The sequence below is a fragment of the Sciurus vulgaris genome (assembly GCF_902686455.1).
Source record: "Sciurus vulgaris genome assembly, chromosome: 7".
In the NCBI taxonomy this organism is placed as follows: Eukaryota; Metazoa; Chordata; class Mammalia; order Rodentia; family Sciuridae; genus Sciurus; species Sciurus vulgaris.
This window is the reverse complement of record NC_136467.1, coordinates 19376176-19403579: the sequence shown is the minus strand read 5'-3', so window position 1 is coordinate 19403579 and position 27404 is coordinate 19376176. Positions and strand designations below refer to the sequence as shown.

The 27404-nt window shown below is 35.6% G+C and overlaps 1 protein-coding gene across 3 annotated transcripts in view; it reads left to right on the top strand.

Moving 5' to 3' along the window:
* ADGB (androglobin) overlaps positions 1-27404 on the top strand; it is a 182801-nt gene that overhangs the window by 103725 nt on the left and 51672 nt on the right. For all 3 annotated transcript variants that reach the window (XM_079146817.1, XM_079146816.1, XM_079146815.1), the window contains 5 exons: positions 2433-2567; positions 3308-3461; positions 13206-13393; positions 17850-18034; positions 22489-22688. In XM_079146817.1, the coding sequence (XP_079002943.1) occupies positions 2433-2567; positions 3308-3461; positions 13206-13393; positions 17850-18034; positions 22489-22688 (862 nt within the window). The remainder of the gene's footprint in view (positions 1-2432; positions 2568-3307; positions 3462-13205; positions 13394-17849; positions 18035-22488; positions 22689-27404) is intronic.

The window sequence follows — 27404 nt, the reverse complement described above, 5'->3', positions numbered from 1 at the left end:
ACAGCCCTGAAAATGGCAAATTAATATTAGAAGATTAGTTATTTTTATTTACTACATTAACAAAAAAGAGACAAAATATTTAGTCATATGGGTAGGTTCAAAAAAAGCATTTGATAAAATTAAAGTACATTCAAAATTAAAAATAGTTTTTAGCAAACTAGAAGTAGAGAAACCCCTTTGACTATGTTAAGGTATCTAATATTTTTTTAAAAAGCAAAATCAAAAATTAAAACTAAAAAGTCCATTGCCAACCTGATTAGCAGGGAAATTTTTAAAAGTTTTTCCTGAGATTGGTAATAAGACAAAGATACCTTGTCCAGTCTCTTATACTCAAGATAATCCTGAAATTCCTGGAAGGGTATAACAGCAATAAGGTAAAGCAGAAGTCACTAGGATTTTAAAGGAAGAAATAAAAATTCTAACATTAACAGATAATATGTTTATATATGTAGAACAGATCAAAAAGTCTACATATAACTGCTAGAATTAAGAAGAGAATTGAAGAAAATTGGATATAAGACTAATATAAAATAAAAATTGACTTTATTTGTAGGAAAGAGATAAATAGAAAATTATATGTAAATACACGTAAAAATTTAAACAGGACTAAAATTAATGAAAAAATGCTTGATGAACAAAATATCAAAATTTTAATTAAGAATTTGACCCTGAACCTCCCCAAGCCTGAGAGTGAATGCTCACTTACTTCACCCCAATCCGGCCCCAGAAACTGCTATACCTGGTCACTCCAGCTTGACTACCTTTTGCTCCAGAAAGCTTAGCTGTTTTCTAAAATGACAACTCTTTAACTTAAAATTCCAACTATATGAACATACTCAAGGAATACATACCTTTTTTGCCAACTTGCTTCTGCATTGTGAGGCTCTCCATTGGAAGATTTCTAGAACCCAGGGGCACTTAACCACTGAGCCACATCCCCAGCCCTTTTTATCTTTTATTTTGAGACAGAGTCACACTAAGTTGCTTAGGTCTTCACTAAGTTGCTGAAGCTGGCCTTGAACTTGTGATCCTCCTGCTTCACCTCCTGAGTCATTGGTATTACTCGTGGACCACTGCACCCCACATCCATGGAAAGATCTGCAGTGAGATCCTACACATACTTTTCATGTAAAGGATATGCTAAGAAGCACATTCCCCTATGATGGGGTATGGTCAATGACAATCTGACTACATTAAGTCTTAATTCTGATTAAATCTTCTACCTCTGTCCTGGATGTCTTTCTGGGTCTTTCATGATATTCCACATGGTACATAAGGATTTGGATGACCCTATATTTATTAGGAGTTCCTGAGTTATATGAAAACACACAAAATGTGTGAGGGGCATAAGGACAGTCTAGAAAGTCTCTCAGCCTCACCCTTATTTTAGAATGGTGGGAGGTTTCATTTCAGTTCTCCACGTGACCTGCTTTTTCTTGCATTGGCTCAAACAAAGCCCATGTGTAGATTGGGTCAGCCCCATTAGCCTTAAGTGGCAGTGTTCTGCATCCGTGGACCACCACATCATAGTACGTCCTGTGGTGATCATGCCATTTGCCATCCATATTCAGATGCTTTGACAAGAAAAGATGGAGAACTACTAATATTTAGGCCAGGACTATATGTATCAATCACCACTACCCTAGGCAAACCTTACCCTTTGTTCCTGTTATCATTTTAAAAGGCTTTATAGAAACCCCCACCTCCAGGTATAACCCTGGTAATTTCTTCCCATCACCAAAGACTGAGGATCAACTGACTCATATGAATTTTATCCTCCATGAGGGCCTCTAAAGATTTGCTTTCCACCAACAACCAATGAAATCATCTGCCTTCTGGGAGTCAAGAACATGTCTAGATCCGAATTGACTTCTAATAGAGAACCACTTTCTAAGGCCGTAATAACTTCTATCCCAGAAATACCTCATACCGGAGATCATGCAGAAGAGAGCTCTAGTACTCTTCCCTTGTTCATGGCTTTAGGGTTTTTTTAAGTCTATTTTTCTAAACCCATTTCTCACATTAAATTCCATTCTGTTCTCTTATTTTCTACCTCAATTCTAGATTATTTAGTGGGGACTACTTAGTTTTACTGCTGGTTTGCCTGCTTCTCATTTCTCCAGCCTTGTAGTTTGAACTTTGGTCTGATTTCCCATCTGTGAACTTTGATTGCTCAAAGTGATTGTGAATCACTCTCCTTTGATCTAGAGTTCAGATAACTTAGGGTGCCTTTGAAAGACTTCTTTTATGAGTGACTTGGGATGGGCTCCTTTACCTTAGCACCAGGTACTGACCCACATGGCCATACTTTGATTGAGGACTCAATCTATCAAACAATTGCCTGCAAAATTTATGCTATTTCTTTTGTAAGTAGAGTTTATTTTAAAAGTGACTTTTTTTCATTGATGCTTAACTTTCTTTTACATTTCTAGACTAATGTTCAAAAGCAAGTGCAAGTCTGTTGAATCTTACCCTTGCTATCAAGATGAAGAAACTAAGATTTCTTTTGCTGACTATTCTGTGACCTATTCAGATCAGCCACCAAATTCTTGGTTTATAGTATTCAGGTGAGAGTATTACATACTAGTGAATGATGTCGTCTTTAAATGGCACACGGTATTTGTATCTGTTGAGTTTTGCTTATAGTAGTAAAAATTGGGTAGTAATAACTCAGTTTCTATTTTGCTATCATAAGTAGAATAAACTTTCCACATTTGCTATGCATGAATATTATAGAAATTCTTATCTACATCCTTTTGACAAAAAAATGTGAATTTATGGACACCTTTAGGAATATGATAAAAATAATATAACACATTAATATTCTTATAGTATAGAAATAGAGTCTTTCACTTCTTAGCAGTAGAATATCAGGTAAAAATAACAAATTACTTAAAAAATGGGATTCCTGTTTTGGAGGGTACCAAGGATTGAACACAGAGACACTTAACCACTGAGCCACATCCCCAACCCTATTTCGGATTTTATTTAGAGACAGGGTCTCACTAAGTTGCTTAGTGCCTCGCTTTCAATGAGGTTGTCTTTGAACTCTCAATCCTTCTGCCCTACCCTCTGGAGATGCTGGGATTACAGGAGTGCACTCAGCAAAAATTGGGATTCCTTAATGTAGTTTGGATTTATATATCAAAATAACATAATTAATAATAATTTCTAAACAAAAATGTATGTGAACCTTTTTAGCTACTTAGAACTTTAAACTTTTAAAAAAATTTCCTGTTACTAAATCTAATTTCAAACTTTGTTTAAAACTAAAGTTAAGGGAAAGTTCACATTTTTGTGATTGCAGAGAAACATTTTTGGTTCCTCAAGATATGATTTTGGCCCCCAAAGTCTACACTACACTTCCGGTCTGTATACTACATGTTGTTAATAATGACACACTGGAACAAGTGCCAAAGGTGTTTCAAAAAGTGGTGCCTTACTTTTATACCAAAAATAAGGTAGGTGTAAAATTGATTCTCCCCATGTGATAAAACAGTGGTGACAAACATCATCTTGGAACAGAAGAATAGGTTACTGTCTTTTCAGGGTACAACTCCCCTTCATCTGACAGGGGGAGATGATTATTATCAATGACAGAGTATTCTTTACCTCTTGGACCTGGACCTCTCACTTCTCCCCAATATTACGAAAAGAAAGCATTAGACATTCTAATTATTGAAATCATATAAAGCCTTGAAGTAGAAATGGATTAAAGAGACCATTTAGTCCTATCCCTAAGCTCATTGGTTGGCATCTGTTTCTCAGAGTTTTTATTCTACTCGTGAATATTTCAGAAGATTGAGATTACACACCCACTCACCACCACACCCATTAGTCCTTTCAAGGCCACATAAATTACTTTGTCATTAAGAAACACTTGGGAATGCTCCTGCTAAATGAATAATAGACCCTGATCTCTGATCTCCCTTCAAACCCTATTCCCTCTCTGTATAGTTAAATCTCATCTTCATCTTTTCAGTCATTTCCTGTAACAGGGAATCATGACAAAGGATAGTGTACAACAGGACTGGAAACCAAGGAATCTGTTTGGACCTTTACCTTCTGTTCTTTAGCTAGATGGTTTTGACCCTCTTTATTTGTCCCTTTGGGTGTGGTTGTACTTGATTTCTGAGATTTATTTCAGTCTATGATTCCACGCATTATTTTGTGTAAATTAGACATAACTATCTAATAAATACAAGTTTTGTACGAATGTGGAAGTAAATTGAAAATGTATTAACTTGGTAGAAAAACGTAATAGTTATTTTGAACTGTTTTACGAATTTTAGGAAATCTTGTCAAAGTCAAACCAATAAAATTATTGATAAAAATCATTTAATCTAATTGACATATATATATGCACACATGTATACATATATATATATAATGGTATCTTAAAAACTTAATTTTTACTAGTTTTACTGATATTTCATTCTAATTTAAACTATTATATATCTTTATTAAACTGTTAACATTTTAAATTATTTCCCATGGTTTTATTAAATTTGAACACATTACCAAATTGCACCTTGAGACTAAATTTTTATTTTAAATCAAATGGGGGCAAATTTCACATTTTTATTTATGAAGAAAATCTGAAAAATAATCTTTTTGTGAAAAATAATATCTATTTGTTATGATACATTTAAACATAATTTAAAAACACTTCATTAATGCCAATTTATCAGCATGTTATTTTATTTGTATTTTGTTGTATTATTTTGTTTATATTGATTATTTTATCTACTTTCAAAAAAAATTCATGTTTCACTTAAAACAATAATTTGGTAATAAAACTCAATTTCTGTACATCAAACCTATATTTATAAACTTTATTTGACCCACAATTTCCTTTTGTATTATAGTTATTCTTCCTCATGTCCAAGTAAGTGAAATTCCATTAAAATTATAGTACTGTGAAATTTACTTTACCTGTAAATGATACCTCCCAGCAGCAGAACTCCTTATGTCAAAATGAATATTGCAGAAGAGAACCAGTTCTTCAGTAACAAATTTATCTTCACATAAATTATGGATATTTTTGTGTCTGTTTATTAAGTTTGACTTAGATTTCCTTTTGAATAGAAATAACTTATTTCATTTGTGATTAAACGTGAAAGTTTCAAGAACAAAAATGTGATTTTGTTTAAAGAGAGATTCTATCAAAGGGATAGAAGACATCAGATTCTACATAAATAAGCTCCACTTTACTAGATGAGTTGCTAATATTAGTCATCAGTACTTAAGTTTGAAAGGGAAATTTAAAGAATATTTAGTTGAACCAAATAAGAATATGATGGTTGAAGCTGTGGTTTCTGATTGTCCAGTCTCTGATTTCACTTCCATCTCCACATCTAGTCTTGGGAAAAGTCCTGACTGAGCCCTGAGGCTCTGGATACCTATCCGTGTAAGGGAGCTCCCTGCCCAACCCCGTGGTCTCTTGAAGATGGACTACTGCAAGTTCCCCATCTCACCCATGCCTGTGCATTGGAAGCTGGGAGGTCTCTGGTCAATCTCTATGAACGTGGCAAGGAAGGACAACAACCCCTTCCAATATCTGCACATGATAGAAGGGAGCTAAGAAGGGTTCCAAAGCAGCCTACAACTTTGGGATCTCAGCTGCTAATGCAAACTCCCTCAGTATCACTCAAACTTGTCCCTAGGGACCAAGAGACAGGCCCATTCATATTTATCACCTCCATTATCTCATTCTATCACTTCATAGAATTGGAAGAAATTAATGAACAACAGATGTACAAAGATCAATATAAGAACATGAAAAATGTGAAAGGAAAAAAAATCACCTTCAAAGGAAAACAATAATTCTCAAGAAGCAGATCTCAATTTGAAGGAAATCTATGAGATAACTAAAGAAGAATTTAAAATAATGATCCCAAAGAAATGTAGTGAGATGCAAGAGAATGCACATAAACAATATCAAAAAATGAGGACCACAATGCAGGATATGAATGAGAAATTTACCAGAGAGGTAGAAATGATAAAAACGGAACCAGTCAGAAGGCTTAGAACCAAAACTTTAGTCAATAAAGTGAGAAATTCAACAGAAAGCATCTACACAGAACAAGCAAAAGAAAGATCTTTGGTGCTCAATGACCAGTCTAACAACACACACAATCAGGCAAGAAAAAAGAAAAACACATTAAAAAGAATAAAGAAAACCTACAAGGCATGTGGGACATAGTCATCAGACCAAATATATGCATTGTGGAAATTCCAGAAGGCAAAGAAAAAAGGAAGCTATTCTAAACCTATTTTATGAAATAACATCTGAAAATGTCTCAAAACTTCAAAGAGATATGGACACCCAGTTCCAACACAAAGGACTCCAGCCAGGTTCAATGAAAATAGACCTACACCATATTGTAGTCAAAAGGTCAAAAATACAAGACAAAAAGCTCCAAAGATCTGCAGGAAAAATATATCATGCATAAGGGAAGTCCAATGAGACTTACAGCAGATTTCTCAGCAAAACAAAAAAGAAAACAAAGAAACAAAAAAAAAAAACCTTACAGGTCAGAAGAAAAGGAGAAGATATATCCAAAACATTGAAAGAAAAATCTGCCAACCAAGAATATTATACCCAGAAAAATTATCCTTCAAAACTGAATAAGAAATGAAGTCTCTTCCATGTAAGCAAAATCTGAGAGAATTCATCACCACCAGACCAATCCCTTCAATAAATACTTAAGGGCATTCTACACTAGAAATGAAAGGATGATAACTACCATCATCAAAACACACACATATACCAGTACTCTCTAGAGCAGACCAAGAAAGTGAAAGGGGAGAGAAGTAAAACTTAGCATGTCAGAAAACTACCAATCACAAAAATAAATTATAAAAGAGGTGGAAAGGAATGAAAATATACGAAGCAAGCAGAACACAGTTAATAAAATGACAAGAATAAGCTCATACTTATCAATAATATTCTTCTGTGTAAATGGATTAGGATTAACTAATCAAATGACATAAACTGGATAAATGGATTTAAAAAAAGATCCAAATATATTTGCTACCTACAAGAAACTCACTTCACTTGTAAAGATACACAGAATAAAAGTGAAGGATTTGGAATAGATACATCTTGTAAAGTATATCAGATAATGCAGACTTCAAATAAAAAACCATAAAAAGACACAAAGAAGTTCATTATATAGTGGTAAAATGATCAATGAGAAGATGTATCAATTATAAACATATGGGCAGTCAACACAGGATCACCTAAGAACATAAAGCAAATATTATTTAATCTGAAAGAAGAGACAGACTCTAATATAAGAATAGTAGGGAACCTCAATACCTCACTTTCTCAAAGGACAGACAACAAAAAATTCAATAAAAGAATAATTGAGTTGAACCACACTTTAGATAAAATGGACCTAAAAGATATTTACAGATCATTTTATCTGATAGCAGTAGAATACACATTCTTCTCATTAACACATTGAACATTCTCCAGGATAGATCATATGTTAGGTCACAAATCAAGGCTCAATAATCTTCTTTAAAATTAAAATCATATCATGTATCTTCTCAGACTATAACAGATTTAAATTACAAATCAACAAGAAGAATAGAAAATACACAAATTAAAATTCAATAGCATGCTCCTAAATGATCAATCAATAATGGAAAAAATTAAAAGAAAAGTAAAAAGTTAATAAAAGTTAATGAAACTGAAAACAAACATACCAAAATGTTTGGGATACAGCAAAGGCAGTACAGAGGGAAATTTACAGCAATCATGCATTAACCAAAACCTAGAAAGATCTCAAGCACCACAACAATGCACTTGACAGACTTACAAAAAGCAAAAAGAAGACAAAGCCAAAGTTAGTGAAAGGAAAGAAATAATGAAATTAGAGAAGAAATAAATAAATCAAAGCAGAAAGTTCCAATGATCAGTGAATAAAATAGTTGGTTTTTTGAAAGGATAAATAAAACTGAGAAACCTTTAGCTGGGTTAACCAAGAAAAACAAAGACAGAAGACAATAAACAGTCAGAGATGAAGAAGAAACATGGCAACTGATACCACAGAAATACAAAAGAGCCTAAGAAACTACCTTGAACAACTGTATGCTTAAAAAACAGAATACCTAGCCAGGTTCGGTGGTGCACACCTGTAATCCCTGCAGCTGGGGAGGCAGAGGCAGGGGGCTCACAAGTTCAAAGCCAGCCTCAGCAAAAGCTGCTCTTTTAATCCATTAGTACAGTAAACTCAAAAATAAGAATAGCAATAAATCTGTGAATGTTACACATTGTAAACAACTATGTAAATATGTTGCAAGGTGAGAAGCAACTCAGTGAGACCTTGTCTCTAAATAAAATATAAAATAGGGCTGGGGATGTGGTTCAGTGGTCAAGTGCCCCTGGGGTACCTGCCTCCCCCAAATTAGAAAACCTAGAAGAAATGGATAAATTTCAGAATACATACAACCTACCTAATTTGAATAAAAAACAAGCAATCTAAACAGAACAATAATATATAATGAGATTATAATAATTAAAAATTATTTAAAATCTCCCTTCTGTAAAGTACAGAACCCAATGGTTTTATAGGTAAAGTCTACAAAACATTTGATGGAGAACTAAACCCAATTTTCCTTAAACTGTTCACAAAAATTGAAATTGAAGGAACTTTGTCAAACTCTTTTTTATGAGGATTACCCTTATACCAAACACCCAACAAAAAAAGAAAGCTACATATCTATTTCTTTGATGAACATAGACCTAAAAATCTTCAATAAAATGCTAGAAAAGTGAATTCAACAGTGTATCAAAAAGATCATACACACCATGATCAGAAAGAATTTGTCACACACCATGATCAGGAAGAATTTGTCCCAGGGACAAAAGGATGGTTTATCATAAAGAAATCAATAAATGTTATACAACACATCAACAGAATGAAAGACAAAAAACATAGGATCACTTTAATCAACACAGAGAAAGCATTTGATAAGAACTGAAATCCCTTCATGACAAAACTCTCACGAAATTAGGCCTAGAAAGAACATACCTCGAAATGATCACATCATAGTATAATATTCTTAGACAGCTAATATCATTCTGAATGGGGAACAACTGAAAGTGTTTCCTCTGTGATTGGGAGCAAACAAAGGATGTCTATTTTTACCTCTGTTATTTGATATGTTACTGAAAGTCTTACCAAGAGCAATTAGGCAAGAGAAAGAAATAAAGGAATCTAATTAGAAAAGATGAAGTTAAATTATCTGTGTTTGCAGATGGCATGATTTTTCTTATGATAAATAAATTCAAAGTAGCAAGATACAAATCAACAAAACAGTAGCAGTTCTGTACCCAAATAAAGAACTTGTTGAAAAGGAAATTAAAAGAAAGCAATCTTATTCACATAAGCTACAAAACAAGTAAACTTAGGAACAATCTTAACCAAGGAAATGAAAGAGCTCTACAATGAAAGAAATGAGAGAGGAGAGGAGAGTGGTGGGGGGAGGAAGGGAGGGGAAGGAGGGTAGAGGAGAGGAGGGAAGAGGAGGAAGGGAGAGGAGGGGAGAGGATTAGAGGGGAGGGGAGAAAGGAGAGGAAGAAAGATAGATAACACATGTCCTGTTCATGGATCAGAAGAATTGATAATGCTAAAATGATCAGACTATCCAAAGTAATCTAAAGATTCAGGGTATTTCCCATCAAAATCTCAATGACTTTTTTCCACAGGAATAGAAAAAAAAAAAAAAAAAAAAAAAAAAAAAACCCTAAAATTCTATGAAATAACAAAAACCCCAGAATAGACATATTGATCCTGAGCAGAGGAGAAACAAACACACACACACCTGGAGGCATCATGATACTTGGCTTCAGAACATACTACAAAGTTCTGGTTACTACAACAGCATGATAGTAGCAAATGGAATAGAATAAAGAACTCAGAAATCAATCACATTCAGATATTCAACTGATTTTTGACAAAAGTGCCAAGAATACACAGTGGAGAAGATAGTTCCTTCAATTAATGGTGCTGGAAAAACTGGATTGCATAGGTGGAAGAACGAAAATGGATCCCTTTCTCTCACCATACACAAAAATCAACTCAAAATGGATCAAAGCCCTAAATCTTAAAGCTGGAACTGTGAAATTATTACCATAGGAAAACAGAGGGGAAACACTACAAGACAATGGCATAGGCAATGATTTTTTAGATTGCACAGGCAACCAAAATAAAAATAGACAAATGAGATTATATCAAATTAAGAAGCTTTTCACACAGTAAAGGAAACAAGAAGTATTGAAACAACCTACAGAATGAGAAAAAAAAAATTGTAAATGGTACATCCAACAAGGGATTGACATCCAGAATATACAAAGAACTCAAACCACCTGTTATGATTTAGACATTAGGTGTCCACCAAAAGTTCATGTGTAAGGCAATGCAAGAAAGTCTAGGGGTTTTGAGAGCCTTAACCCAAGCAGTGAATGAATTCCCTGATAGGATTAACTGAGTGGAAACTAAAGGCAGGTAGGGCGTGGCTGGAGAAGATGGGTTATTGGGGGTGTGCTTTTGGGCATATATTTTGTATCTGACAAGAGGAGTATGTCGCTGATGCCTGATCATCATACGAGCTGCATCCTTCCACCACACTCTTCCACCTTGATGTTCTGCCTCACCTTGAGCCCTGAGGAATGGAGCCTGCTGTCTATGGATGGAGATCTCTGAAACCATGAGACCACAAATAAACTTTTCCTCCTCTAAAATTTTTCACATCAGGTCTTTTGATCGTAGCCAGAGAAAAAGCTGACTACAACACAGCTGAACACCAGAAAAACAAACAACTCAACTAAAAATGGACTAAAGAAATAAACAGACACTTCTCTAAAGAAGATATATAAATGACCAACAAATACATGAAAAACGCTCAATTTCACTGATCATCAGAGAAATGTAACTCAATATCACAATCAAATAGTAGAATGATTACCATCAGAAAGACAATAACAGATGCTGGCCAGGATGAAGAGCCAGGAACTCTTGTACACTGTTGGTGGAAATGTAAAATAGTAGATTCAGTATGGAAAACTATATGCAGATTCCTCAAAAAACTAAAAGTAGAAATCCATAGGATTCACTGATTCCTTTACTGGACATGTACCCAAAGGAGGTGACATTTTTATCCCCCAAAAGATATTTGCACCTCCTTCTTGTTTGAGCAGTAGTCACAATGGCCAGTACATGGAACCAGCCCAGTTATCCTTTAGCAAGAAGAATGGATAAAGAAAATGTGGTATCTTTACACAATGGAATACTCTTCTGCATAAATAAATAAATAAATAAATGAAATTCTTGACCTCATTAACTCATGTTGGTTTTTAGAAATCTGATTTCCTCTTTTGGTTTCTCACAAGGCATCCTTTTTCTTATCTGCTGTACAACTTTGGTAGAGAACCATTATTAAACTTACTAGTCCATGTTTGCAAGTACACTTTCTTTAATAAAAAAATAGAATAATTTGCTTTCTTTCTTTCATAATTCTTCAAGACCATACAGTATGTTTCAGAATAGTCACCTATGAGGTTTCTAAATTCTTGGTACCTTATTATGTAACTCTTTTACTCTGATAGTTCTAAATTCATTTGGCATAGCCTGCCCATCTTGTAACCCTAGCACTGATTTTTCTTTGATTTTCACTTACCAATATCTAGCCTATGGTTTTGTAACCTTTTTCTTTTAAAATTTTCTGTCTTTACAAACATAGGAGTCATGTGGGGGGTTTTCATGTCCAGTTTGGATGAGGGGAAGAGTTTCTGTCAGAGGACAATGGTTCTAGCGATAAATCAATTAATTACTAATAAACTTATCTAATCAATAAACACAAAAGAGCCAATACTCTTTTCAAATGGCAGAGGGTGTGGCAGATAGGCCCATACCAGATTTGGCCTCCAACAACATGGATATCCCCACCTTCCCAGTCCGGGAGGGGCTTCTTCTGTGAGAAAGAGGATGGGGTGGAGTAGGGAAGCCATTTGCTTACAGAACTAGCATATCCCCAGACGGTAAGCCACTCCATACAGGGCCACCTGCTCCCCTGGTCTGGAACAGTCCCTCATGACTGCCAGTTCCTGGGAGTCAGACCTCTGCATCCCATGCTCAGTTAAGTCTGATTCTGCTAGACATGGATGGCTCCCCACAGTCATGTAATTTTTTTGCTCTTTTAATGCATTAGTACAGTAAACTCAAAAATAAGAATAGCAATAAATCTGTGCATATTACACATTGTAAGTAAATATGCTTTTGCATATGCGATTTATCTTCCTTTTATTTACCCCAAACATGATGTCAAGAGTTTCTTATCGGTACCCGACTCCTCATCTCATTATGAATATTGGACTTCTGGCTGATATCCCTACATTGCTATTGAGATTTTATGTATTCATTCTGGCTTGTGTGTATATGATTTTTGTTTCTGGAAATCAAAAAGACTCAGAGTTTTCTCTGTAACAGAAAAACTGAAACTCTATATTTTTATTCCTTATTAGGAGCATTTAGATTTATAAATCCTGAATTACTTTGAACTTTTGCATCTTATTATATCAAGCTTGTGATTAATTGATTCTTTTGAGCAAATATCCAATTATGTTGAACCAACCTTTTACCTATAATGAATTAGTCAATTTCCTGCATTCTTTAGTAGTCTGTTTTCTCCAACCTCAAGAGCTCATTTCAATATACACATCCAGGTTCACTGGGATCAGATGCACTCTTATTTCTATAGCTTCACTGGCCATCTCGAGAGAACTCCACTTCTTAATTCTTGTTTTCTTCATCTCAGTATTTTGGAAAGATGTGTCTGGGAGACAGGGAAAGCAAATAAGATCGAGCTATTCCAGAATGATGTAATCATTTTAAGATTTGCCTTAAGAACCATTAGAAGAATTAAAAGAAAGCATGATAATTATCCATCACAGTGAAGTACTGTATTTTATACTTAAGGAACCACACGCAAAAAAATGTTAATAATTTTCCTTAAAACATTTAAGATGATGCTTTCTAAGAGGAATTTCAAGGCCTACTGAAAGTCATCCCAGAGATCTTGGGATCTATATGTATATCACGATAATAAATCATTTTAATATTATGATGTGTAGCATACAGTTAAGAGACCAGTGACAACGTAAATCCTGTCTGTGTAATTGCACTTTCTTACAGAAGGGATACACATTTGTGGCTGAAGCTTTTACTGGAGACACGTACACAGCAGGCTCTCGATGGAAGCTGCGCCTCATTGGTTCTTACTCTCCACTCCCGTGCCTCTCCCGGGACTCACCCTGTAATACCTTCGCCATAAAGGAAATCAGAGATTACTACATACCCAATGACAAGAAAATTTTATTCAGGTATAAGTATATGACAGAGGGGGCAAGGCCTTATTTTTAAAATATTAATATATTTGGATGAAAAACTTCTGCAGGAAAATCCTGCATCAGTTTTGAATTTCAATTTCTATACTCATTTGGAAACAATGAGTAACGCGATTACATGGGTGTTACATAGGATTGAGACTACGTGATTGCATGAAATGTTAATGATGTTTTCCTAGACTTCATCCTACTTGACTTTAATTAAACATTCTTGATACTCCTTTCTCCTGTTCAGCTCCACTTCTGCTCCATCTCAGTCCCTGAGGGGGTTCCACTTTTATCTGTCACCCCGACCCTTTTATGTTCATCTATACTTTCCTTGAATATCCTCTGCATGGATTCCAATTTCTTTCATTAGCTGGCTCTGTTGATTCTAATTCCTACATGTCTCTGCTCTCCCTCCTCTCTATTCTCAATGTCCCTGCACTACTTCAGGCACTCATTATGTTCGTTCTATAAAAATGTTGTTTCCAGAATCCATGACTCCATTACATTCCATATTTTTATATTCTATCATTCTCCCTTATTCATTTACGTACCCATCCTTTATTCCAGAGTAATCACCTTTCTAATACCCATATTTAAATATGTAATTTCCCTGCCATAAAATCTTTGACAAATTTTCATTGGCTATAGAATAAAATCCAGATCACAAAGGATGATATTCAGCACCCTCCGCCCAGCTACCAAGCACAGTGCAACTTTTTACTGGAACTTAAAAGAGCCCATTCTGACACAGAGCATTCAGTTTTATTGTGTGCTTGCTTTTCCTCTTATTATGGGATATTCTTTTTCCACTTCTGCACTTAGAAAAAATCCATCATTTTTAATAATAATATTTATCAATAAAATCTTTGCATTGAAAACTCCAGATATAGTTCATCCAGGTTATGTTCAAGTCCTTTATACTTTCTAAGACTATGACATGTAAATTTTAGCTGGTTACCTTCACATCAGCCTCTATGTGAATCAACGTTTCAAGTCCTTTATTCTTTCTAAGAATATGATATGTAACTTTTAGCTGGTTACCTTCCCATCAACCTCTATGTGAATTAACATTAACGGAAGGCCAGAACCATGTCTTCAATATGGGACTTAGCATAACACCTGATACATAATTGGTTTTCTTTAAATATTTGTTGATGTTGAGTGTATCATTGGAATACTTACCTTCTCTTTTCAATAAATACTATATTTTAGTCAGCTTTTACACAGCTGTGACCAAAAGACCCGACAAGAAGAATTAGAAGAGGAAAATTTATTTTGGGGATCACAGTTTCAGAGGTCTTAGCCCATGGACCACGGTCACCATTCTTTGGAGGCTGAAGTGAGGCAGAACCAGATAGTGGAAGAGTGGTATAGTAAAGTGTCTGTGAACGTGGAACCCAGGAAGTAGAGAGAGAAAGCTCTGCTCATCAAGGACCAAAATACATGCCCCAAGGTATTCCAGCTCCAGACCCCACCTCCTCAAAATAACCTACCTTCCTACAGTTATCATCCAGTTAATCCCTATCAGTGATTAATGCACAAATTAGGTTAAGGCTCTCATAACCCAATTATTTCACCTTTATGCTCCCACATTGCCTCACACGTAAGCTTTTAGGAGACAGTTCACATTGAAACCACAACATACTGTTATGCACATAAAATTTGTAAAATATGTACATACATTTCTAAGTAAAGTCATCCATGACTAGACACCCTAGAAATGACCATTGTTAGTATTTTGTTGTATTTTCCTAAAGTGTCACAGTTTATCATTATTAAAATCATAATTGATCATTTTAAGTAATATTATAGAGTTCCATATCCTGGGCTTAAACAACAGAAATGCACTGTCCCACATTTCTGGAAGCTGCAAGTCTGAAATCAAGGCGTCGGCGGGGTGGGTCACTCTTGAGGCTGTGAGGAAAATCTGTTCTTTCACCTTTTCCTGGCGTCTGGTGATTTGCTAATAATTGCTGGTGCTCCTTGGCTTGTCAATCGTCACCCCAATCTCTGCTTCAATCTTTGCATGGTGTTTTCCTTATGTGACTCTATTCCTAAATTCCCCCTTTTTATAAGACCTCCAGTCATGTTCTATTAGGACCCACCCTAATGACCTCAGTTTTACTTGATTACCTCTGGAAACTCCTAATTCCAAATGAGGTGACATTGTGAGGCATGGGTTGCTGAGAACTCTAGCGTATCTTTTGTGGGAGGAGGAAACACAATTCAGTCCATCACGGTGACCTGAATCTGGAGAGAAGAGAAAGGAATTTAATAAATCAAGGCAAAACTGATAGCCTTGGTTGATTGGAACACCTGGGGCTTGACTTGGGGAAATGTTTGGACGGTGCCATTTATTCAGTAGAGGACACAGAGGGAGAAGCTCATGTGCAAGGCCGTCAACAGGAAGACAGTTAACTCCTTCCTAGTTGTTATAGTAGAGTAAACCAGCCAAATAGGCATGTGACGCTGGTATATGGCTGGTAGTAAACTTTTGTTTGGGATTCATTATTCTATCTTAGCTCAAGGAATGCCCAGGAAATTTTGTAGAATGAGGATCAGACCCAGGATAGAACATTAAGATTCTCTGATATTTGTGGGACTGTCAATGTCTGAGAAGCTTGAAAAGAGCAGCCCTGAAAAGAGAGGGAAAGTATAAAGGTTGCTCACAGGGGAAGTTTCCAAAGGAGGAGGAAATGAGGGCGGAGTCAACCCTGTCAAGTTCTCCTGAGAGCTCAGGGAAGATGAGGACTGAAGTTGCTACACAGTAGTGACAAGCTGCTTGACTCCTTGGCAAGAGCAAGTTTAGTACCTGGGTTGGTGGCAGAGCAGCCAGCAGGAGGTGACATGGTGAAAACAGTGAAAGTAGGTGACTCTCCTGAGGTGGCTGCCAGGAAGGAAGCACAGTCACTCGATTGCAGGATGGATGGATTTCTTTCACCTGCACATGTAAGAAAGTTAATGACAAGGAAGAATAAAGAGGGGGTATTTACAATACAGGAAACAGAATCCTCAGAGGGCAAGTTTGTAGAGTATTGGAAAGCTGTAAGGAATTATTAGAAACAGAAAAATCACGCCTGTAATCTCAGCAGCTTGGGAGGCTGAGGCAGGAGGATCACAAGTTCAAAGCCAGCCTCAGCAATGTTATGGGGCGCAACTTAAGAACAGACGGATCACCAGAGAGAAGTCCAAATTTGAGAGTCTTTATTAAGCCGGCTGGCTGATTGTCTCACACAATGCCCCAAAAATGGCTATTGGGAGAACAGCCCCAACCACAGGGTAGTAGGGGTCCTTATACCAAAAATCACATTATTCATAAGTGTTCTGTTGCTATGATTCGAAATCACACATTAACATCATGAGATCATCGACAGAGGGGGAAGTGGGTCAAAATGACCCTTACCTAGGTACAAACGAAAGAATGGTTACTAACATCCACACAATCGCTGCTCACATGGTACATTGTTTAGGAGCAATAGGAATCAGAAGAGAGCAATTCTTTACTACATAGGAGTTGCCATTGTATATTATCAAACATGTCACACCAAGTAACTGATGATGGGCACAGAGGCGGGGTGTTCCCATGGGAGAAGCTTATTTCCTACATAACATGGAGTCTCAAAGCAAAATGGAGTCTGTTTATTCATTTCCCTTAGAGTCTGGCCTATAACATTCTCATGGAGACAGATCTGTCAGCCCATCACAAGCAACAACAAGGTGCCAAGTAACTCAGTGAGACCCTGTCTCTAAAGAAAATCCGAAATTGGGCTGGGGATGTGGCTCAGTGGTTGAGTGCCCCTGAGTTCAATCCCTGGTAACCGACCCCCCCCCCCCCCCACCACAAAAAAAGAAAACAAAATAAGACAAAACAAACAAGGCCCCAAACTCTTCATTGGCACCAGGGAGGAGTTAGAAAGTATGGGTTAGACTGCGTGTTTCAGTTGCAAGCTTTCTCATGTACACAGGAAAGGGTTGGGTGGAGGCTGCGTGTGCCATCCCTGCTTCTCTGAGTGCTTTGATTGAATGGAGACCCTGTTAAGAGTGACGCGTGGAAGCGTCTGCGTCTGTGAGCTGTGTGCTCTTTGTGCAGCTGTTAAGGAGGGTTTGATGGGATGGGTGGTGTGGCAGTCGGAGTTTGCAGATCTCCGAAGTGAGGTGGCTTTAGGAGTCTGTCAAGTTTCGTAAGTGGCTGCTGTTCATATCCAAACAAAAAGGTGCGATTCCCACCTGGGGGTTTGCCGCTCATAGGAAGAGACTCGTTTTGTTTCACCCTAGCGTGTCGGGATCCTTTACTAGAACGGGTGATAATGCTTAACCTTTCCAGGGTGCTGGTGGACTGCACTGGGGGTTTTCCTTTTCCTCCCTGCTCTCAGAAAGTCGGACCATTCTGTTCACCGACTTGAAGGAAGAGGACGCGCTCGCTCATGCCTTGATTCTCCCGCAGGTACTCGGTTAAAGTGGCTTCGCAGCATCCTCTCACCATACAGGTGCGCACGTCCAAGCCGGATGCGTTCGTCAAGCTGCAGGTGCTAGAAAATGAGGAGGCGATGGTGAGCGCCACCGGCAAGGGCCAAGCCATCATCCCGGCCTTCAACTTCCTGGGCAGCGAGAAAACCGTGAGCTCCCAGTGTGAGTGTGCCTTTTGGAAATGGGCATCGGAATTCACCAAGGGAATTGGGTTTGCGTGACATTTTTTTTTTTTATGTTTGAAGATAAGACAGCAAGTTACCACCTAAATCAGTAAAACCGGACATTAGCGGTAAAATATTTAAAAAACATTATTTGATGCCATTGACCTCATTGTATTTGTGTTTCAGATTAGGCTCTGAATATCCACAGACTGGTTATAATTATACTTTAAGACTCTTCACCTTGAAGAAAAATAAACATTTATTTTCTTCTTATATGAGCCTGAATAACAAGAAGAATTTTCTCATTTCAAAAGGCGTTTTTCAAACCTTTTTTAAAATTCCCAGTTCATTGTTTTTGAAAATGTTCTTCTTATTCAAATTAATATAAATTTAAAATTGCTATTACTTTCTCTTATAGAGTTTTTCTGTTCAATACAAGATTCCAGACTCTAAATAGAGGATGCAACCTACTTTCATTTGTTTTGATACATGGGGTTTTTTCTAATTCTGCCATAGTGCTATATTTTTCTAATTGATTATGGCTTGTACTTGACCTTTGTGTAGCTATCTGGTTATAAGCACGCTTCCTGAGTGCTGATTCCAAATAGAGTTTATGTTCATTATCTGAAGTGTGTTAACATACTGCATATAATTTTATATGCCCACAAACAAGGTATGAAAGTTCTGGTTTGTCCACATTTTTGCTGACATTTTCTCTTGTCAATGTTTTTCATTTTATTCATTCTAGTAAGTATATAGTATGATTTCTTTGTGGTCTAATTTGAAATTCAATTATTACTGATGTTAAGCTTTTTGTATGTGATTATTGTCATGTATATAACTTGAGTGAATTTCTATGCACAAATTACACCCATATTTTAATGGGTTGTCTTTTTCTTATTAAACCATTCTTTATATATTCTATATATTCTGGAGAGCCCGTCACCAAATATATACTTTGCAATTATGATCTTTCAGTCTAAGTCTTGTTTTTTTACTTCCTTAACAGCAAACTTTTAGAACAGAATCTTTTAATTTTGATAAAGTCAAAGTTGCTGCTTAAAAAATTACTAATATTTATTGTTTTATCTAATAAATCTTTGCTTAATCTAAGATAATATATAATTTAATTTGTTTCATTTTATGTTTTATAATCTTAACATGTTTACTTTAATGATTCTTTTTTTGCTTCTTTAAATTTTATTTTAGTTATGATTAATCTTGAAACAATTTCTATGTATGATGCTAAGAATGAAGCCAGTATTCTTTTTACTCCCCTGTTGATATCTAATTGTCTTAGCATTGTGTGTTTGAAAGACAATATTTACCCTATTGAATTACCTTGACATTATTCAAAAGTCAATTGACATGTCTGTGTGGGTCTATTTTTGGACTCTGTTTTGATCAATTGCTCAAGTATCTATTTTACTCCAAAAACATTTTCTTGAAAATCGTAGCTTTCAATTTTGATTTTGTTTGGGTTGAATTTGAGGATCATTGGCAGTTTATTCTAGTTCTCTACTTCTGTCCCCATTTTTTTATATCGCCAATAAGCAGATTTTACAATACTTTTAAAGATTTATTTCTAAGTATTTTATTTTTGTAGGAGTTCCATCTCGGACTAAATATGCATACTTTATACCACTTGATATCTGCATTACTTTCCTTGGACTGCTGTGGCAAATTAGATTAGGACCCCCTTTATCTGCAGTCTCATCTTCCAAAGTTTCAGTTACCCATGTTCACTTGTGGTCCAAAAACATTAAGTGGAAAATTCTAGCAATAAAAAATCTATAGGTCTTCAATCACATGCCATTTTGAGTAGTCTGATGAAATCTTGCACCATTTTTTCTGTCCCGCCAAGATGCAAATCATCCCTTTGTCCAGTGTGTCCACACATTATACACTATATGCCCATAAATCACTTAGTGGCTCTCTAGGTTATCATTCATTGTTGGTCTTTGTCATGGTATCACAGCATTTAGGTTCATGTAAGCCTTATTTTACTTAATTATGCCCCAGTACCCAAGAATAGGGAAAAGTGTTGGAAATTTGGATTTGAAAATTTGGATTTGGAAAGTGTCTCCTTTAAGTGAAAATGGGAAAGTGTAATACAATGAAAGAGAGAGAGAGAGAGACCACATTCACACAACTTTTAATATGATATATTATTAAATTATGTTTTTATTGTGCTTAACTTATAAATTTTATCATGGATATACATATACGAAAGAAACAACATCTTAATAAAGTTTCAGGCATCAAATAGGAGTCTGGGAACATATCCCTGTGGATTAGGATAGACTACTGCACTACAAACTGGGTGACTTAACAAACAAACAAAAGTCATTCTCTCACAGTTCTGGAAGAACAAAGACTGAAATCAATGTGTTGTCTAGACAATATTTTCTCTGAAAGCTCTAGGAGAGAATCCTTCCTGACTTCTAGTTTTTGTGACTCCCAACATTCAAGCCTTCTTGATGGCATCTTCTGCAAATATCTTCACAAAGTTCACTTCTTTCTTTGTGACTCTGTATCTTCTCTTCTGACTCTTCTGAGGACTTCACTGTTGGATTTAGCTTGAGTCTTAACTCCAGGTTGATGTCATCTCAGGATTTCTACTTTAATTACAAATACAGCTCCACTATGTTAAACAAGGTCACATGAGGTGCTGTGTGGCTGTATCTCTTTTAAGAGGGTCACTATTTAGTCCACCATGATATCATACCATGAATCACTTAGCCTCTGTCCAATTATTTCACTCTAAGTTTCTGTTTAGATCGTTTCTATTGCTTAACTTCAGGTTTAATGATTTGTTATTCTGAATTTTACAGGAAATTTCATTTCAGATATAGTGAAATCTAGATTTCTTTTGATTTTTATATATATTATTTTTCTTGTTGATTTTCACCATTTGTTAATTAGATATTCTCATCTTTTCCCTTAAAAATTTATGCAAAAGGCTTTTTTAAAAAATTTTGTGTGTATGGTACTAGGGTTTAAACCCACAGGGACTTTACTACTGAACTACATCCTTATCCCTTTTTATTTTCTATTTTGAGACAGGGTCTTGCTGAGTTTCTGATGGTGGCCTCAAACTTGTGATTTTCTTGCCTTAGCCTCCCAAGTAGCTGGGATTACAGGTGTGATAAATCCAACATCAGTGTCAGCTATGTGTCTACATTTGTTGACTTTTTTTCTCAGATATGGTCACATCTTCCATTATTAATATATCAGACTGATTATGTATTGTACATTGTGCATGCAACATTGTTAATAATCTAGATTATGTTCTCTTCATTGAAAGAATTTTGAATTATGTTCTGGAAGGCAGTTAATTTAGTAACAACTTAGCATGCTTCTACCAAGATTTGATCACGAGCTTTTTTTGAGTCAAGTCCACAGTTACCATTACTCTAACAGCTCTGTTCTTGAAGCTTGAACTTCCTTGGGTCTCAACTGCATATTCTATGTGTTCATTATATTCCCTTCATTTTGGCAGGTGCGAACATTAATGTCTCTCAACACTGTGCAACCATCATAATCTCCATTAAATCCCCACTCCCACTCCCCACATCTCTTCCAGTAGTTATAATCTGCCAGGAGTTCTTGAGTGTTTTTACCAAGGAAGTTCAGAATTCTGAGCTCCTCTGCTGCTTAGGTACTCCTCTCTGCTCACCCAATTGACAAGCTGTACTTCTCTCAAATGCCCAATTTTGTTTCTGAATCTGGCAGCATTACTGGTCAGGACTGCACTTACCTGTGTCCAGTTAGGAGAGTGCTCTCAGGCAGAAATCTGGCGAAGCAGAGAGATCACCTTGTACATTTCCTTATCTCCAGGATCACAACCCTGGACTGTATATAACCGAATGGCTGAAAACAGTTGGTTTATATAGTTTTTCCAATTTTATCATTCTTTTTATGGTAGGAGAATGTGTCCAGTCCCTATTATTCAGTCATGTCTAGAATTGTAATTTCCTTCTCATTCACTTACATATCTCCAAGTATATTTGACAAATTAATTAATAACACTTAATACCAGTTTTTATTGCTCCCAATGGTGCTTACATCACCTGTTCATTATAAAGTAGTCAATACAGAAATTAAAAACTAAAGTGGAAGCCTTTTTTAACTGTGGTATACATAGTGTTAAACGCTAAGAAAATCAATTGCATGGTGGGTGGTGTCCTTCCAGTGACAAGCAAATGAATGAGAAATTGTCACATATTCTTTTAGCAATCAGGTTCAGAATATGTTGTACTTTATGCAGGTCACATGATATCAGAGTGGATTTCTTTAAAATCAGAATATTCCAAAGAATCCAGTGGTGATAGTTTTTATCTTGTTAAAATAAACCTCTCCCTCTGAACATATTATAAAGGGATATAACTGTTTTAGTAATAGTCATGCATATGACATATTAATATTATATTTACTATTTCTCTCATTCAGCTAGCAAGCAAGTTCTTTCAACTCACATAACAACCAAAAAAGAGCCAGAAGCATATTCTAAGAAGAGATCTGCACAAGGAAGCCAGAAATCCTTTAAGAGCAGGCCTGGAAGTACAATAGTAGACACTGGTCAGCCTCTGGTGGAGGAGGAAGTGGTCACTATGCCATCTATAGAAGAAAATTCTAGCACACCACAGCAGGTATGTTAACATTAAAAATAATCACCCAATTGCTCTGCTCCTAAAAATCTAACAATAAGTGATTCTCTTGCTAAAAGTTGTCAATGTATAATACTTTCTATATGCCATGCCATCAGTGTACAACCTGAATTGAAGAATAAGACATTCTTGAATAGTCTCTCTGTGCCAAGATCTTTAATCATATGGCAAGCCTAACCTCCATGCTAACCCTGGAATGTATGTGTAGTTATCTTAGTTTGAAAATAAGTTATAATACATAAAGCTAAACATATCCTAATAACAATAAAAACTGACTTGTATGTGCCCTAAGTTAGAAGGGAAAAAAGACAATGCATATATTTTAAAGCAGTAGAATAAACTATGACATAGCCATTGGAAACAACAACATAAAATAGTACAAAGAACTGAAAAGAAAATAAGGTGCCATTGAAAAAAATAAAATACTTGGGAATCATTCTCATAAAAGAGGTGAAAGACCTCTACAATGAGAACTACAGTATACTAAAGAAAGAAATTAAAGAAAACCTTAGAAGATGGAAAGATCTCCCATGTTCTTGGATAGGAAGAATTAATATTGTCAAAATGGCCATACTACCTAAAGTGCTATACAGATTCAATGCAATTCTAATTAAAATCTCAATGATGTACCTTATAGAAATAGAGCAAGCAATTATGAAATTCATCTGGAAGAATAAGAAACCCAGAATAGCTAAAGCAATCCTTAGCAGGAAGAGTGAAACAGGGGGTATCGCAATACCAGATCTTCAATAGTAACAAAACAAAAGCAATAGTAACAAAAACGGCATGGTATTGGTACCAAAATAGAAAGGTAGATCAATGGTACAGAATAGAGGACACGGACACAAACCCAAATAAATACAATTTTCTCATACTAGACAAAGGGGCCAAAAATAGGCAATGGAGAAAAGATAGCCTCTTCAACAAATGGTGCTGGGAGAATTGGAAATCCATATGCAACAGAATGAAACTAAACCCATATCTCTCACCATGCACGAAACTAAACTCAAAATGGATTAAGGACCTCGGAATCAGACCAGAGACCCTGCAAATTATAGAAGAAAACGTAGGTCCAGATCTTCAACATGTCAGCTTAGGACCAGACTTCCTCAACAGGACTCCCATAGCACAAGAAATAAAAGCAAGAATCAATAACTGGGATAGATTCAAACTAAAAAGCTTTCTCTCAGCAAAGGAAACTATCATCAATGCGAAGAAAGAGCCTACAGAGTGGGAGAAAATCTTTGCCAATCATACTTCAGATAGAGCACTAATCTCCAGAATCTATAAAGAACTCAAAAAACTCTACACCAAGAATGCAAATAATCCAATCAACAAATGGGCTAAGGAAATGAATAGACACTTCACAGAAGAAGATCTACAAGCAATCAACAAACATATGGAAAAATGTTCAACATCTCTAGTAATAAGAGAAATGCAAATCAAAACCACCCTAAGATTCCATCTCACCCCAATTAGAATGGCGATTATCAAGAATACAAGCAACAACAGGTGTTGGCGAGGATGTGGGGAAAAAGGTACACTCATACATTGCTGGTGGGGTTGCAAATTAGTACAGCCACTCTGGAAAGCAGTGTGGAGATTCCTTAGAAAACTTGGAATGGACCCTCATTTGACCCAGCTATCCCACTCCTTGGCCTATACCCAAAGGACTTAAAATCAGCATACTACAGAGATACAGCCACATCAATGTTCATAGCTTCTCAATTCACCATAGCCAGATTGTGGAACCAACCTAGATGTCCTTCAATTGATGAATGGATAAAGAAACTGTGGTATATATATACAATGGAATATTACTCAGCCATAAAGAATGATAAAATTATGGCATTTGCAGGCAAATGGATGAAATTGGAGAATATCATGTTAAGTGAAATAAGCCAATCTCAAAAAACCAAAGGTCGAATGATATCGCTAATAAGTGGATGAGGACACATAATGGGGGGAGGGAAGGGTTAGTGTTAGGGTTAGAGTTAGGGTTAGGGAGGGGGGCAAGAATGGAGGAAGGAAGGACTGTATAGAGGGAAAAGAGGGGTGGGAGGGGTTGGGGGGAAGGGAAAAAATAACAGAATGAATCAAACAACATTACCCTATGTAAATTTATGATTACACAAATGGTATGCCTTTACGCCATGTACAAACAGAGAAACAACATGTATCCCATTTGTTTACAATAAAAAAAATCCAAAAAAAGAAAATTAGAAGGTAAAATTAAAAAAAAAGAAAAGAAGTTGCCAGAAATAAGTCATAATATGACAGTAATTATACATAGAAATATAGTAATCAATTAAAAAGCTAAAGTTTTAAAGTTATATAAAAAATAAGATCCAAGTATAAGTAGTGCAAAATAGCACTTTTAAACAAAATGTCACAGATTATGTAAAGATAAAATGTTAGGAAAATATATCTGGTAAACATGAACCAAGAGAGAACTAACATAATAGTTTAAATATAATACATAGATTTCAACAGGGATATTATATAAAAATAAAAGGAAAAATAAAGCATGTAAATATGACATTAACGAACAGAGAGGCATCTAACTACCAAGAATCAATAAATAAGTCAAAAACTATTTGAATCACAGAGAGAAAAAGATAAGTTGGCAATTCATAACTGAAGACTTTAATGTATTTCTTTCACAAACTCATAAATTAAGCTGAAAGACAAAATGAGAATGGTTATGAATATATTTGTCAAATTTTCACTGCTGTGCCCAAAATACCTGACAAGAGCAGCTTAGAGGAGGAAGAGTTCACTTGGGGCTCTGGTTTCAGAGGTCTTAGTCCACTGTTGTCCAGCTCCATTGCTCTTGGTCCAAGTGAGGCAGAACATCATGATGGAAGGGCATGGTGGAAGGAAACTGCTCAGCTCAGGTAACTGGGAATCCGGGAGGGTGCCTGAGGGATCAGGGACAAAATACAGACCCCAAAGTCGTACCCCCAGCGACCTACTTCCTCCAGCCACAGTAGTCCTTTCAAACCATCAATCCATGAAATGGATCAATCCACCAATTAAGTCACAGCTCTCATAATCTAATAATTGCACTTCTGAACATTGTTCCATTGTCTCACAAGTGAGATTTTGGAGGAGAGTTCTAATCCAAATCACAACAGTAAGTATTTGGAAAATTTAGTTACATATCCAATTATATACATATTATATTATATACAAAACACCAAGAAAACAGAGAATACACTTTTTCTTAGCACACCCAGGATGTTTTTAAAAATACAGACCACATAATCAGCAATTAATGGATTAAAATCCAATAAAATCCACACTATCTGTACTATATATTTATGATATCTGAGAATAATGCAATAAAAATGAAATTAATAATTGATGGATAGTGTAAAAGCCCCCAAATGGAAAAACTACATAAAATATATCAAATAAACTTATAGTTAAAAAGAACATAAAAAAAGAAATTATGAAATATATAGCACTCAATAATGATTTGAAAACCTTCAAATTGAAAATTTTAAGCAACATTTAAATGCAACATCTAATGTAGCATTTAGTGGAATTTTGACTTTCAGATTAATTGATGAGGTATGAATGATTAGAACTACATGGGCTTAGCTATTAAAACAAAAAGAAAATAATTGAAGAATGACTCAATACAGGAGAAATTATTTTAGTAATTAGAACAGAAATCAATGAAATGGTGAGCAAAAAGCAAAAAAAGATCAATAAACTTAATCTACTTCTTTTTAAGATTAATAAAGTAAATACACTTCTAGTAAAGTGAATCAAGAAAAAAAGAGAAGATATAAATTATTCAAATGCAAAATAAAAAATAGTGAAGGTATAACTAGACAAAATAGGTGGTTTTTTTTAAAAAAAATGCTATCACTATTGTAAACAACTCTATGCTAGCAAACTTAAAACCTGGCAGGGATGGGTTGGTGGGAAATACACAGATTTCTGTGTGGGAAGGGAAGGTAGGGAACAGCAAAACTGATTCATAAGAAAATCTTAATAAAATAACAAAAATATAAAATTGAATTGGTAATCATCATGTCCCAAGACTCCCCTTGTCAAAATGCCACACACCAGGTCAACCAGACTTTCAAGGAGTGAGGTTATCTAAAAATCCAAAGAAAAATTCAAACTTTGCAAATCTTTTAAGATATTAATGTAATCCTGATTCCAAAACTAGATTAGAGTAACACAAGAGGAATGCATAAATTTTATTGATAAAAAAGGATGAAGAAATGTAGATAATAGATAAGCAATTCTAGTGTACCAAGCAATTAGAGAGCATTCATCTCAGAACTTCAGGAGTGGCTTGTAAATAGAAAAAAAATCTATCAGTGTAAGTCACCACAGTAACAGATTACATGAGAACAAATTATATAACCCTGAAACATTTGATAAGGTTAAACAACCATTTAAGGATTTTTAAAACATTCTATTATCAAACTAGGCATAGAACTTCTGAACTGCAAATGTTACATACCAAAAGTCTTAAAATTACTTGAGAACTTGTATATACAAAAGCACTATATTAACATACAAGATTGAAGTTTATTTTTATTAAAATTGGGATAAGAATGCTCACTATCATAGCTGGTATGTAGTGATACTGGAACACTATGATAGTGGAAAAATAGAGCAATGAGACAAGGAACAAAATAAATGTTTACTCCAAAGAATTACAAAAGTTATTTA